The 15,810-nt window shown below is 45.2% G+C and overlaps 1 protein-coding gene across 2 annotated transcripts in view; it reads left to right on the top strand.

The window, feature by feature from the left end:
- Window positions 1–15,810, top strand: part of PDE9A (phosphodiesterase 9A) — a 56,975-nt gene that overhangs the window by 6,594 nt on the left and 34,571 nt on the right. For both annotated transcript variants that reach the window (XM_058824682.1, XM_058824681.1), the window contains exons 2-4: window positions 9,111–9,181; window positions 11,665–11,742; window positions 12,614–12,657. In XM_058824682.1, coding sequence (XP_058680665.1) covers window positions 9,111–9,181; window positions 11,665–11,742; window positions 12,614–12,657 — 193 coding nt within the window. The remainder of the gene's footprint in view (window positions 1–9,110; window positions 9,182–11,664; window positions 11,743–12,613; window positions 12,658–15,810) is intronic.

Genomic DNA, 15,810 nt, shown 5'->3' with positions numbered 1-15,810 from the left:
CTCTCAGTCTAACACTTTTCTCATAGGTAACTCTGGTGTTACCTATGGGTTCAGAGCAGCCAAATATAGCTCATTCTCCTCATAAAAAACTCTTCTGGCTCCTCACAAACAGGACAAAATCATTCTGTTTCTAGAACTGATGCCTTAACTTCTAGCTTTCATATTTTCCAGATTCTGTACTGCATTAGCACAGAGCTCTGAACTTCATATAAAGTGTTATCAAGTTCTCTTTGCAGTTTAATTAGATAAAAAAATCCTTTTACAGCTGAAGAACCAAGGACACCATTGCAGCTTTGGGCCCAAAAGTGCAAACAACAAAAAGGCCCAAAAAGTGCAAACAGCAGGGAATTGAGGAGAGCAATCTGGGAGGATGGGACTGCATAACCTGAAGCTGTAATTGGACAATTAACCCCAATATGGAAATGAACCAAAACTTATAAAAGTGTGAAAACTTGTGACTATCTTGGGAGTAGCCTTAGCCAGGCTCTTGTGCTGCCCAAGGTGCATCCTTTGAAGGCTTTTTAATAAATCCCTACTTTATTCCTTTAACTCTGTCCAGCCTCTGTTCCAGGCAGCCTCTCAAAGCATCAGAACCTTCCTCATGAACTTGCTTATACAGATTCCAGCCAGCCTTTTGCTGGTCTCTCCTCAAACTTGCTTTTCCTCACTCCATTAATTACCATTTTCCTTCTAACAGTCCCCTATTACCAAGCCAGTGCCAATGTCAGGCTTTAATTGTGTGAGTAGCTTGGAAACAAGCACTTTCACTCACAGCCACTGAGAACATTTGGTGCTGAAGCATCCCTATTATCCAGTTTACAAAACATTTCAAGCCTCATGCCTTCGTGTGCTGCAGGGTTAATTGCACTTAGAGAACTCCATTAGCAGCAAATGTGTGCCCTTCTTGTGTTAAGGAAAGCCAGAATATAGACATTTGTTAAAGGTTGAAATAAATAATTGTATGAAATGTTTTTAATTTTGGTGCAGAAGATAGGAAACTTTCAGCCTGACCCCTCACAATCAGCCTTGCTGGTTGCTGCTTGTGTTCTGCCATTAATAATTAGCACTGACAGATGCAATAATTGCAATATGTCCCTTAGTATAGTCAGTAGGTTGCACAAGTGTCTCCTGAATGTAATCTCCCTTTTTCTATGAGCCCTGATGACTCTAAAAATCACAGAGAGCCTTCTTTCCTCACAGTGGAAGAGCCAACCTCTGCAATGCTGTCCCTCTCAGTGACAATCTGCAGGGCTGTCCTGGGAGTGCATCATGAGCATTTTTCTTTCCTAAAAAGAGGAAAACCCCTTTTCCCACAGCTCTCTTTTCAGAGATGTTAAGGGGTTGGGATTGTGCCTTACCACATGCCTTGGGATCCTGGTACATCAGCTCTGTCTGGCAGCTGCTGTTCCCTAATTTAGGACAATGCATAGGGAAAGGAATGGGATTGACCCCAGTTAAGCACAAGGGAGGGATGGCTGCTCCAGGAGAGCCCTGCAGCCATTGAGGGGGCAGGTGGCATCTCCAGGGATGATTCATCCCACCCCAGAGGGGCTTTTGGGGATTTGGGCTGATTTGGAATTGTCCTCCTTTCCTGCTGGCACCAGAGGGCACCTGGCAGAGAGGCACTCTGAATCTGGGGAGGGTTAAAATCACATCAAACAAACCCCACACAGACATTTAGTGGTGAAATGAACATTCTAAGCCATGTCCCTGCCCAAAACTGTGTGAATCAGCAGCATTACAGAGCTGTGGCTTTTTGGGATAAAATATCTGCCACACTTCTCATTTTTTATCACAGTCAGTGTTTGAAGAGCTCGGGGGAGTTTTCATTTCTGCTCAGACCCTCAGCTGAGGCTCTCGTGTTCTCTCCCCCACACATGGACATGCACACATGCTCTGGTTTTCTGTTCTTCTCCCAGAGCAGCTCCCACTGCATCAAACAGATGGCAAATCTGGCAGCCTATTTTTAATGCTCCTAACACTCCAAGCTCAGATAAATGAGTGGTTTTCTGAATATCAGCTGTTAATTAGTGACAGAAATAAAAAAAGGAGACTGAGAGTTTGGGTGTAGTTGGGCTGATGCTGTGTTTGTATCTGAGTTTAAAGAATGAGAAAGCTGGAATGTTTTTAAATATGGGATTTTAGGTAAAGCTTCTTTTGGATATTGGGGACTATGACAGAGAGGACATTTATGGATATCTTTTAAAGAAGATCTATTTGCTTATGGGTTGAGAAATATGAATTCCTTCCAGTGATTCCTACAGAGGGATACCTGGATTGTTCTGGATTGTTTTTCATTTTATTATGGATGACAAACAACTCTGAAAAGACAGGGAAAATCACAATGAAAAATTTCACATGAACCTTCTGCCTTAATAGTTCAGAAATCCTCCATGAAAGCTGCTCTTGCAGAAACAGCAGCAATTTTCACAGTCCATGCAAGATACATCACTGAGTTTTACTAGAATCTTTTCTGACACAGTATCCTCCATTCTCATTAGTGAAAGACTGCAATTTAGATTGTTTAAAGCCTGCAGTTTCAGCCCTGACTCTGAACATTGCTCACTGAGCTGAATGAAAGACATGACCAAGTGCTAAAGTATTGAAGACAGCAGGTTGACCAGGAGAAATGAAGTACAACTGGAAACTGAGGGTACACTGGCTTAAAAATATTTTTACATTATCTATTTAGGAATTTTACTAGGGTAAAATAAAAATAATCAAACAGAAATTAAATTCTTGAAAGAATACCCAATTACAGAGAGCAGATCAGACCATGATAATGTTCTGGACAGAGTTTACTGTTTACAGAGAGGATTAGCTGTTCTGAGGATCAAATATAGAATAGAAATTGGATTTGTAAGCTGTGGTTTTACCTATCCTATCTGAAAGCAAAGTATAATGTGATTATTTATAAACTTGTAGGCTGCAGAGCCTGTGCACAATGGTCCTTTAGCAAAATCTCCATCACAGTCCTTAATCTGAGCTCCTCTCCAAGTGGTGAAGCCAGCCCAGAGCACCAGGGCTCTTATCCCTGCTCTTCCCAAGAGAAGTTTTTAAATCCTTGTCCTAGACCAGAGGTGGATGCTGTGCATTAAGAGACAATGGCTCCTTATTTCAGAAAAAATGTTATAAAAAAAAAAAAAAAAGCAGAATTGTTTCCAGGAAAGAAACAAGTCCCACAGAACCGAGGGCCAGGCTAGGAACCAGGCATCCCATCAAACTGTGCTGTCCTACTTTGCAGTCCCTGCATGCCTCATCAAAATGTTATTTCCACTCCAAAAAGCCTCAGCCATTATTCATTCTGCTTTTCCCCCAGTTGCATCACGTTGCTTTCCAAGGCACACAGAATATTGCCCTCTTAAATGGAATGGCTGCTCCTTGATCTTGATGGAATCTCCTTGGCACAAACAGGTTAAACATTCAGAGAAGGCAGCTTTTCCTGTCTTTTTGTTTTTTATAGACGTGGTAGAATCATAGAATTGGGTTGGAAGGGACACTTAAGGGTCTAGTTCAACCCCTTGCAATGAGCAGGGACATTTTCAAATTGATCAGGTTCCTCAGAGACCCTCCCAACCTGGCCTTGAATGTTCCCAGGGATGGGATATCCACATCTCAGAGGTTTTGATAACAGCAGCAAGGACAGAAATATGAAATCATGTTAACTCTCAGGGGGAAATAAAAAACCCTGTTTGCAGATGCTGCATGACTTTCCAGGAATCCAGCCTTTTCCTCCTGGCACAAACCCAAGGGAAATGCAGTTAGCAGGGCTTATGTGTGGCTGATTTTCTTCTTGGCAATTAGCCATCAATCTGCAAGCTGAAGCAGAGGCCTCTGTTTCCCTTCCCCACGTGGTTTGTCACTGCTCAGACCTGATTTCAGTTCTGCCTTTGCTTTCAGCAGCTGAGTGTCTTGTGTGTTGACTTGCAGGAAACCTTTGTGCCACCAGGCAACATCGGAGTCCCCGTATCTTCTTTTTCTTCTTCATTCCTGGATTTTTTGGCTGACTTGCATGACTATGCACTTTTAAAATGTGTACTATGAGGAAACCTGGAATTTCATTGCAGGAAACCCTACACATGCATGATCTTAGCCCACTACCAGAGCTGGAGGAGCTGCTGTGCTCTCCCAGTTTTGGCCTCTGCTAAGCAAGATCTCAAACTTCTCCTGAGCAAGGAGATCTTCCAGCACCAGGCATTAATGCAGGGAATGAGGTCCTGTGACACATCCCAGAAGTGGCCTGTCACCCACAGGGACCTGAGCAAGATGTGGGTCAGAGACAGCTGAGACAGGTCTGAAGGGAGATGAAATTTGGGGATCAGACCCTCAGACAGTGCCAGAAATGTATGATCATGGAGACTCAGGCTGAGCAGCAAGGTTTGGGGACACCTGCCCAAGCAGGGACATCTCTGTGGTGGTGTTTTCAGGGTTCTCAGGATGAGGGAAGAGATGAGAATGTTGACTCCATGTTTCCGAAGGCTGGCTTATTATTTTATTATATATATTATATTAAAAGAAAATTATATATTAAAACTATACTAAAAGAATAGAAGAAAGGATTTCATCAGAAAGCTTGAAAGGAAAGGAATGGAAAGATAATAAAATCTTGTGACTGAACAGAGACCCTGAGCCAGCTGACTGTGATTGGCCGTTAAATAAAAACAACCACATGAGACCAATCACAGATGCACCTGTTGCATTCCACAGCAGCAGATAATCATTGTTTACATTTTGTTCCTGAGGCTTCTCAGCTTCTTAGGAGAAAAAATCCTAGCAAAAGGATTTTCGATGAAACATGTCTGTGACACATCTGCACAGGGCTGGGTGAGTGTTCTGTCTGTCCCCCAGTGCCAGGGCTGCTGTCCTCAGAGCTGCAGGTCACAGGACAGCCCACGTGTCACACATGGGTGCCACCAAAGTGTGGCCACCAGCCAAGTGTCCCCACATTGCCTTCCTGCCGCTGATGTCCCCCCAGGGATAATGGACTGCAGGCACACAGGAGTCCTGTTCTGTGCTGGAGCCATCAATAGCACCCAGGGCTGGCCTCCCATCCTCCAAACCACATTATTCCAATTGTGTTCCATCAGCACAACTGGCATCGACTCTGCTGGGAGCACAGACCGGGGGACAATCACAGGAACAATCGCACATTCCCACAGAACATCTGAGGCTGGCTGCTGTGCTTCAGAGCACAAGGGAGATGCTCAGAACAGCTCAGCAGGCTGCAAAAGAAGGAAGTTTTAATAGCATGTGCTTTTTGATTAAAAAAAACCAACCAGCTGAGAACAAGCATCCTGAGATGAGTATGAAACTGCGATGGGTGATTCACAAATCCAGTTTTAGCAAACCTAAGTAAAAATGCCAAGTATGGAAAACTGAAAAGCATGTATGGAGATGGCTCATGATCTAGTATCACAGGCTTTGTTTCCTTCCCACTCTTTCACTATTGCATGGAGTAAAAGGAAATATTAAAACTCATCCTCAGTGTGTTGAAAGCTCCTACTGCTTTCTATGAGTCAGGCCAACTTTCTCACCTTTAATGTTCCCTAATAATTTTTTTATCTTTTCCTCTCTTGTCTGTCCTGGTCAATAATAATTGATTTCCAGAATAAGAAACCTCAATACCTGAAATAGCACTCCTGGCACATCACAAGCCTTTGGCCTCTGTTCAGCCACAATTAACATCATCTGCCCAGTTACTGCATGTACCAGTTGTACTCCAATATTCTGCCAGTCAATTTCAGCAGCTATCACTCTGTCAGGATGCTTGGTTCTGCTAGGAGCAGGATTTCAGCCCTATGTGAACTCCACTGGCTATGTTTTATTGCTTTGATTGCTTCTCTGCTTTAATAACCAAGGGTCAGTCTTGACTTTTGAGACACACCCATTTCCCCAGCAGCAGTCACTCCCTGCCTCAGCAATCAGGTGCCTGAAGGTGTTGTGTTTGCAGGGAGTGTCCCAATGAAGCCAGGAATGATGCATCTGGCTCCATGTTCAGAAGGCTAATTTAATACTATATATTATATTACATTACATTACATTATATTGTAGAATACTATACTAAACTATACTAAAGAACACAGAAAGGATACTTACTGAATGCTAAAAAGATAATAATGAAAACTCGTGACTCTCCAGAGTCCTGACACAGCTTGGCCCTGATTGGCCAATGAGTCAAAACAATTCACACCAGAATCCAATGAAGCAATCACCTGTGGGTAAACATTCCACATGAGCAAGACACAGGAGAAGCAAATGAGATAAGAATTGTTTTCCTTTTCTCTAAGGCTTCTCAGCTTCCCAGGAGAAAAATCCTGGGCAAAGGGATTTTTTCAGAGAATGTGAATGCCACATGAAGGTTTTGTGAAGACATTGCCTGGAGTAATTTCACCTGGGGCAGAACACAGGGAAGGTGGGTGTGAGTGTAGGTGTGGGTCACACCCACCTCTAGAAGTGACCGCCATCATCCTCCTTTGTGCCACAAAATCCTGATGCTTTGCTCAGGAGTGAGAATACTCCTCACCACCAGTGAAAACTGAAAGCTGGAGCTTTGCTGAAGTCTCTGTGCACCACCAGGGCAAGCCAGGCCTGTTATACTGTCCAGGCTGTCCTGGTACTTCAGGCTGGCATGCCCTGAGCCCTGAGCAGGCATTAGCTCCACAGCACACCCTGGATCTCCCAAAATTTTCCCATTTCCAGTGGAAGAGCTCTGATTGTCACCCTGTGACACCTCCAGGTGAGGGATTTCCCCTGCAGCCTGAAGGGCATCTTGGAGGAGCAGGGGAACCATGTCACACCAGTGCTGTGACAATTTAGGAACTAAAGCACCTGAAAATCAAGGCTGACAAAGTGAAGCTGCGGGCTTAATTACCTCCTGGCACCCACACCTTTCAGAGGAGGCTTTAATTAGATGATGACTTGTTATTTTTTATTGTGGTCCTCACCTCACTGAACACACAGGGCCTGCTCAATCTGAGAGGGCAGCTGCAGCCCCCCTGTCTCCTCCCAGCTGTCATCCCAGGTGACACATTCCTTATTTCCTGTGTCACCAGCCTCCAGGCTGCTCTGTGGACATGCACACCCCTCATGCCTGTGGTGGGTGGCACCAGAAGCTGTGCATGAGAATGTGGGGTGGTTATAGGGGGCGGAAAAAAATCACATTTCTAACACTCACAAGGAGAGAACTTTGATCTTGACGTCCCTGTTCATCTGCAAAATGCAAATTTCTTGTTCCTCCTGAGATTTGCCATTAGGTCAATCTCCACAAGTGCCTTTGAGCTGCTGCATCCTGAGCTCAGAGGCTCTGGGGCTCTTTCCTGTGGGATGTGAGAGGAGAGGCTGCAGTGCTGGGCAGGGAAGCTGCCCCTCTCCACCCCTACTGGACAAACCATCCCCACTGGACAAACCATCCCCACTGGATAAACCACCTCCACTGCTTGTTGCTGTTCCTGGCTTTAAGGAGAGTCTGGCTACAATGAGATATTTAATTTCTGCCTCCACCAGTCACTCAGAGGAGCTCAGAGTTGCTCTGAGGAAAGGGGCACAACAATGGCAGAAGCATTCAAGTCCCATCCTTCATTCTCATGTCTGCAATTTCTTTTTATTCCACCCACACTTGGCTGTTTTCACTGTCAGGAGAGATCCTTTTCAATGGCTGTTTTCCTCAATAAGTCCACTAGGAACAAGATTTTGATTTAGAGCAATGGAAGATTCAATAGTGCAACGTGCAGCCAACAGAGAAGTGAGTTTGGATTGGGAGCAACCTCAGGGACCTCAGTCACAAGGACAGACATCCTATAAACACAATTATTGAAATGGGACACTCCTCATGCAGAATGCTGCTGTTGAATTCCTGAGTGTTTTTCTTTCAGAGGCAGTGTGCTGTCTCTTAATCCAACAAGACATCAAATTAGGACTCCTGGGTTCTGTTTCTGGCCTGCCACTCACCCATGATAAGATCCAGGGCAAGTAATTTAACAAGCTTTAGATTACAGAGTTTAAATATTGCACTGGGGCGTAGTGAGACTGATGGGAAGTGCTGTAATGGTATCATTAAAGTGCAGGAAAAGCTGGGAGGACCATGACCTACAAGTCCTGACGGACACAGGAGTCTTGGGGAAAATTGTGGCTGGGATTGTGTCACTGAATGGAAAAATGGGACTGGGGATGTGCTGCTCAGTCTTTGCACTGGGTCTGCCTGGTGTGTGTGGAAGGGTGGGAGGATGAAGAGGTGTTTGGGGACATGGGAAGGTAACAGTGGCAAATTTTGTGATTCCAGGTCTGGCTTCTGACCTAGCAACAGGAACATCTGACAGTCTGAGGCAGCCCAGTTCCTGCTCACTGAAGAGAAATACGGGAGAAGAAATGAAAATCTGGGTTTTAGGGATGGGAGTAAGCAGGAGGTGGCACGGATGCCGTTGTCCCTCAGGACTGACCTGGTTTCCTGAAGAAAGAGGAGGACTGGGAGGGTTGGATGGTGTTTTGCAGGGCCTTTTTATAGAGGCTGAGCTTCCTCTCCCACAGGAGACCCTTCTGAGAGGGCTGGGCTCCATTTCCCCGGGCACCTGAGAAAATGGAATTCACGGGGTCAAATTCACCAGGTGGCCTTTCCTAGAAATGTGATAAAGGAGAAAAATAAATGCATTTAATTTGGAATTTTGGCACAAGCTCAGCTCACTTTCAACCTAGTATAAGCTGGTGTGGTCCAAAAAGCAGTGCCCTTTTATACCATCCCATGACCTGCTCAAATCTGGGCAGTTTTCTTCCTAAATCTAGGCTCTTACACTCTTTAATTTACAGCTGTTTTCATCTCACAGCTGCACTGCATTTTAAGGAAGCCCCCTGCTCTCAGCTCACACAGGTTATTGCTCCACTTCTGAACAGCACTTGGGTCTCCAGAGCTTGTTTGTTTTATTGACAAACACACAGGAATTACACAGGAGCAGAGAAATATTCCAGCTCACAAATCAAACCAGATAACTGAAATCACAGACTGTGCCTTGAAATTAGCCCAGTGCATGCCTGAACAGGATTCATATCTCTGTGGGAACTAACCATCCTTTCTCTTTTTCTTCTTTTTTATCCCCCTCTGCTGCTGTTTCCTCTGGAAGGTGATCTTCAGTAAATACTGCAATTCCAAAGATATTATGGACCTTTGCTGCATTGCAACAGGGCTACCAAGGTGGGTCTGTCATTTGTGACATTCATTTCACTTTTATTTCTTTCCTTTGGGAACAATTTAAAGACAGGCCCCAAATTATTTATTTAGCTGCTATTCAGGCTTGTCTCTTGTTTCTGGAAGAATAAACTGGGGCAATCAAGAGCTGGAAAATGTGGAGGCAGGGAGTTGAGCCACCTCGGTGTTGGCTGCACACGAGGAACAGAGTAGAATAAAGTAGAACAGAGGAGAAATAATCTAAAATAAAATCAAGGGAAGAAGCCCAGCTCTGAGTACACACAGGTTGGGCACATCTACCACTTATATCTCAGTGCTACATTTTGGCCCATATTGAGTAAAATGCAGGAACATTTTTAGAACCTGTCTTTTAGGGGGAAAAATGAGACTAACAAGAAGTATTGCCACCAGGTAATAAGCTTTCTCTTTAGGAGTTTTAAAATCTAATCCCAGGTATGGGATAGTCAAACACAAAGCACCCCAGCTGAACCATTTTATAGAGCATAAATATCTCCAAATCCATTACCCAGGCCATGTATTTCCTAATTTATGTTGTCTCACAAAGTCTCTGTATCTCTCCTGTTGTAATTTTCCATTTGGGGAAAATCCAAATAGGATTTGTTCCTTTCAGCCTCAAGGGCAGTATCCAGCTGAAACCTCAGTGCTGAGAGGGGTCCAGGGTCATGGGAGGGTATCTGGGAAGGGCTGGGATGTGGTGGATGTTGTAACATCCATCCATCCATCCATCCATCCATCCATCCATCCTGATCCATCCATCCTGATCCATCCACCATCCATCCATCCATCATCTCTGGAAGCCCAGGGCACTGGGAATATTTCTCTGTCTGCTCTGGGGTGCCCTGACCCCCAGGGCAGCACTGACTCTGACCCTCATCCATGGAGAAAGTTTCCCAGACTCCAAGATAAGCTAGAATCCGCAAAAGTGTGAAATAGATTATAGAGAGCAGTGTAGGTGTATCACTTGGTGAGAAATTGAGGTTTTGGGATTTTTAGTGTGTTGTGGATGGAAGCAAGATGGAGGGCACAGGGTGTTGTCCTGGGTTGCTTCTTCATGCTTCTTCTTCCTCCTTCTCCATGGGTTTGGGTGGCATTTTGTAATTGGGCAGAAAAGTCCCCATTGCAGCTCTTTGGGATCAGTTATTGGGTTAAAAGGGAAAATAATGCAGGTGTCAGTTCTTAACTGGATAGTTTAGTCTTAAAAGACCTTGTACCAAGAGATTGTTGGGAATTTTGTGCCTTCTAATGAAAAGCTGCAGAACTCACAGTAGTGAGACTGTTTTACTGATAAGAAACAATAAACACCTGAGTGTGAACATGAAACACCATCTCAGGTGCCTTCAGTCCAGACCCAGAGAAACCCACAACTGGTACGGCCACAATCATCCATCCATCCATCCATCCATCCATCCATCCATCCATCCATCCATCCATCCATCCATCCATCCATCCATCCATCACCTCCAGGCAGTGGAGCAGGGGAGGGAAGCCCCTCAGTCATTTTCAGAACCCTTAATCACTTCCAGAAGGGGGAATCTGCTGTTTCAATAAGGGCCTGCAGCAGCCCAGGCAGGATGCAACAAGGCAAAGTCTTTATCTCTGGATACACAACTTTACAGTACAGGAAAAGTGCAGGAGAAAAATAAGCCAGTCTTCTAATCATGGGTTTTTTTTACTGCATGACTCCAGCTCTGAGGATTGAAAGATAAAATTGAATTTGCATAAGCTGTTGGACAGAATTAATGCCCTTTGCTGTTTGTTCTATTTCCTCCTATTTGACATTAGAGAGGTTAATAACTCTCATTTTCCTGTGATGTCAAAGACTTCCACTCCATCACCCAGGAAACTTTGTTCAGCAGTTTTAATCACTCACAGTCAGGGTGTTCATATTTGGCATTTTATTTTCATCAGAAGATTTTGAAAGGAAAATTGCATTTCAACCAGGATCCTGGAGCCAAAGTAAACCTCCAAGGTTTACATCTGAGCCTATGAGATCACCCTTAGCACAGTAATTAAAAAAGAGAAAGACCCCATATTCAGCAAGATATTTGTTTTGTTTGTTTTGGTAAATGAATAACTAAATAAGTTCAAGATATTCATAGCACCAAAAGTCATTTGTATGGGATGAGTCAATACGTAACTGCTGAGTCAATCTATCACAAAATACAGCTTTTTAACAGAAATTATTATTCAGTGAGTCAAGAGAATAAATGAATTAGCAGGGAGCAAGGTCTGCTCTGAGATCAAAAATTATCACACTTCACATTTTTCATGGGTGAAGCACTGAGCCTTCCCTGCCCTGGGCTTTGACTCTTTCTGCTCTGAGGTAACAGAGGTTACCAGGCCAGAAGCAAGGAGAAAAGAAGCATCTGCAGGAGGGAGGATGGCTCTGCATCCCGTGCAGCAGCAGCACAGAATTCCAGCTGGCATTTCCAGGTCACATAACCCTCTTTGGAACTTGCTTTTTTCAGGAACACCACCATCTCCCTGCTGACAGCAGACAACTGCATGGTGTCCATTGACCCCACGATGCCTGCCAACACTGAGAGGTGAGCCCCGCTGCCACCTGCTCCCCTAGGACAGGCTCAGCCCCAAGGCAAGGCAGGGGCAGCCTGCAGAAGGTTTTTGTGTGCAGTGGGAGGGGATGGCAGAAGAAATGTGTGCTGGCCTGTAGCACGAGTGATGGTTGGGAAGATTTTTGGTTTATTACAAAACTTTTACTTGTTAAAGCAAGAGTAATTGTCTTAGGGAAAAAAAATCCTGCTTTTAGGTGTTTAATGTAGAACATCTATTCCCATCTCTCCCTGTTTGCTGTCAAAGGTCTCTTGTTCCCCCACTCCTGATTGCTCTGCAGGGCACAACCAGCAGATTACTTAAAAAGCAAACTCAAAATCTGTGATCCGTGATGAGTTCAGGTCTCTTCATTGCTGGCTTTGGCCCATATTTCATGATGACTTTTCAATGCCTTTATTGCACTGTGTGGTGCAGCCCCAGCAGCTGGGAGGGAGCTCCTGCACAGGACAGGGCACAAACACAGAGCAGAGGTTGTGGCTGCCCCATCCCTGGGAGTGTCCAAGGGCAGGCTGGACAGGGCTCTGAGCAGCCTGGGATGCTGAAGGGTGTCCCTGTCCATGGCAAGGGGCTGGGAATGGATGATTTTTAAAGTCCCTTCCAACCCAAATTCTATGGTTCTATGATTCTGTTTCTAAATCAGAGAATGTAATAATTCTGTTTCTAAATTCTCTGTAAATCAGAGGGTTGTGTGTTCAGAAAAAGTGCCCATTGCTTATTCAAACTCACAGGTTTTAAGAGAGCTTGAGATATCTTCAGATACTCCTTTGTACTTCTCAGGGAGAACAGATGTGAAATACAAACTGCATTTTGAACGTTGCTAACATCAACCCTCTGTGGCTCTTCCAGGTCTCCATACAAAGTGATCCCAGTTATGACTGAGCAGCTCTCAGGTAAAATGGCCCTTTGGAGCTGAATCCACTAAATCTGAATTAAGTAAAGCTGAATTTTCAAACATTTGCATGTGGAAATTATGTGGCCATGAGGCAAAAACCCAAAGATGTCAGTGTCATGGTTGTAGCTGCAGCAGAATAAGAAGTGTTTGATCACAGTGTTCTGCAGGAAAGCTTAAAAAATGTGCCTGGATTTCAATGAATGTGAGGATCAGGTGAATGGTTGAGTTCAGGGAACTTGCTCTGGTCTGACTCAGCACTCCTGATGCCCTGGGGGAATACTTGCATGGACCAGTGGGGGTTTTTCAGGCAAGAAAAATGAAAGTCTGTTCTACAATGTTTTGTTAAACCTGCCCATTCCTCTGCTGGAAAGCTGAGCACAACATTTGAGCCTTGTGTTATTTCCAAACAGCTGAGGAGAGAACATAATTTCTGCTGTGGGCATGGTAGCTGTAAGTGTGATAAATATTTAAATTCACCTGACAAGATTAAAGAGGGCCTGGGTGAAAGAAAACATTTGGAGCACATTCCCCAGCCCCAGGCAGGGCTGGAATGCCTCTTCTCCCACTCCTCTTTGCTGTCAGTACCATGCTCTCAGACACTGGAGCAGAACTTTGGCTTGGGGCAATCCCTGTGAGCATCTGGCTCATGATTTCTCTCATCTGTGCAGCTGCACAGTCTCCTGCCACTCACACCAGGACACTCTGGAGCCACAGGGAGAGGCTGGCAGGGCTGCAGCAGGACAGGGGATGTCAGCCGGGGACACTCCTTGGAGCAGTCAAGTGTGAAGATAGGAGAGACAAAGGGCACGAGGTTGTGATTGTCCTGGAAACACAGAACAGCAGTGAGACAAAGCCTGGGGCTGGAAAAAGTGGTGTGCAGGAGTGGGTGAGCTTGTTGGGATGGGAGAGGTGATGTTTTGGTGGTCCCACCTCATCTTCTGCCTTAGGGTTCTGGATTATGGATGGAAACTGACATTCTGACACTCTGAAATTATTCATTTCATTAAAATCACTGTGTCTTCTTCAAGGAGAGGCACAGGGAACTGAGGCTGTTCCCTGAGGCATCTGCCTTGGCAGAAACATCTGGAAAGGAGGATGTGGGGAGGACACAGAGGCAGCAGCAGGGAGATTGTGCAGGGAGCAAAGGTGAGCAGAGAGCACAGAGGGTAGGGAACAGGGAAGAGCCACTGTGAGATTTGTGAGAAGCCATAAACAAATCCCATATCAGTGATTGCCAGTCACACGTGTGACTGCAAAGGGGAAGGAGCTGTCTGCCAAAGTGTTTCCTTATTGTGACAAACCCTGCTGCAGCAGCAGCGTCACTCTGCTGCTCTGGGAGCACAGTCTGCTTTATCACAGGAGAAAAGGTGGGGTGAGCACATGGCTCTGTGTCCCAGCTGCTGTGAGTAACCCCATGGCAGAGAAATGGAGACAGCGTGGCTCCAGCAGGGAATGCCACTGAGTTACACCAGCTGAGGAGCTGATTGAGGGGATTTCTAGAAAACACACTCCTTTTTGAATGTATTTTTGTTATTCCCCTAACATGGAGCTAGCAGTGTATTTTTATAGGACCGTGGATGACTTTTCACACTCTCCCAAGGCCCTCATTTTTCATCCCCAGCTGACAGCACACGGCTCTGCTTTGTGCAGAGCACAGCTCACTGTGTCAGCAAGACCTCTCTTCACTCCCTGCATTTCATAAAAAAAGGATTTCCAAAGATCTTGAGCTGAAAAGGGCAAGAAAAATCCTGGCCATAGATTGTCAAAACATAAGACAGAGTCTGCTGTGGAAAGAGGCAGAAAGTTGAGCTGAGTGTGATGGAACTAATGTTCCTTGGTGCCTTTTTTCTCTTTCACATGGCTTGTCATTAATCTTAAGCATTCCTGACATTTTGCTGACAGTAGGAAGAATAAACAGAGTGGGAAATTGTTCCTTTTCATTAAAAGAAAAAAAAAATAAAACAACCCAGCTCTGTTCTGTTCTTCACTTCTCACACAACTCTGCCTGATTCCCAAAGCATCTCATCCAAATGGGTGCCAAAAAGGGGGTCACCCCAATTTTCACAGTGGTGGGAGGTAATGCACCTCTCCCAGCAGACTCCCAGGCAGCTGCAGGAGAATGGCACAGGGAACAGAGGCTGTAAAAGGTGGGATTGGGAAATATAATCCTTGGGGAAGAAAAACATGAGCAGTGGCTACTGTCCAGCAGAGGAGATCTCTACTGGAGTCCTGCTAAGGAACAGTTCTTCATTTCCTGGCCATGGTCATGGGACAGGGCTGGAAATAAAAGCATCATTATTATTCCAGAGAGTGTGGGATGCAGCAGCCATGGATGTGTCAGGGGTCAGCTGTCTGCAAGTGTTGGGATCAGAGTCAGGATTAGGGTTAGGGTCAGGATTAGGGTTAGGGTTAGGATTAGGGTCAGGATTAGGGTTAGGGTCAGGGCTAGGGTTAGGTTTAGGGTTAGGGTTAGTGTCAGGATTAGTGTTAGGGTTACGGTTAGGATTAGGATTAGGGTCAGGGTTAGTGTTAGGATTAGGGTTAGGATTGGGGTTACGGTTAGGATTAGGGTTAGGATTAGGGTTAGGATTGGGGTTAGGGTTAGGATTAGGATTAGGGTTAGGGTCAGGATTAGGGTTAGGGTTAAGTTTAGATTTAGGATTAGGGTCAGGATTAGGGTTAGGATCAGGGCTAGGGTTAGGTTTAGGGTTAGGGTTAGGATTAGTGTTAGGGTTAGGGTTAGACTTCGGTTTAGGTTTAGGCTTAGTTTTAGGCTTAGGTTTAGGTTTAGGTTTAGGATCAGGGTTAGGGTTACGGTTATGTTTAGGGTCAGGATCAGGGTTGGGATCAGGTTTAGGGTTAGGGTTAGGATCAGGATTAGGCTTAGAGGACAGTTACGGTTAGGTTTAGGTTTCGGGTCAGGATTAGCATCAGATACAGGGTCAGGATCAGGTTTACGGTCAGGATTCTGGTCAGGTTCAGGGTTAGGGTTCGAGCGGCCTGAGCTGGCTGGCTCTGAGCCCATGAAGCTCCTGGATCACACCCTGTCCCTCCTCCTATGGCCCTGGAGCAGAAGATTATTGGCTATCAAAGCAGAGCATCAAAACCCCTGTAGCAAAACCTTTTCTCTGTGGTATTTTAATTTCCAAGC

Source organism: Ammospiza caudacuta, chromosome 2, assembly GCF_027887145.1.
Source record: "Ammospiza caudacuta isolate bAmmCau1 chromosome 2, bAmmCau1.pri, whole genome shotgun sequence".
Classification (NCBI taxonomy): Eukaryota; Metazoa; Chordata; class Aves; order Passeriformes; family Passerellidae; genus Ammospiza; species Ammospiza caudacuta.
Note: the sequence above shows the minus strand (reverse complement) of the source record. Positions and strands in the feature narration are given on the sequence as shown.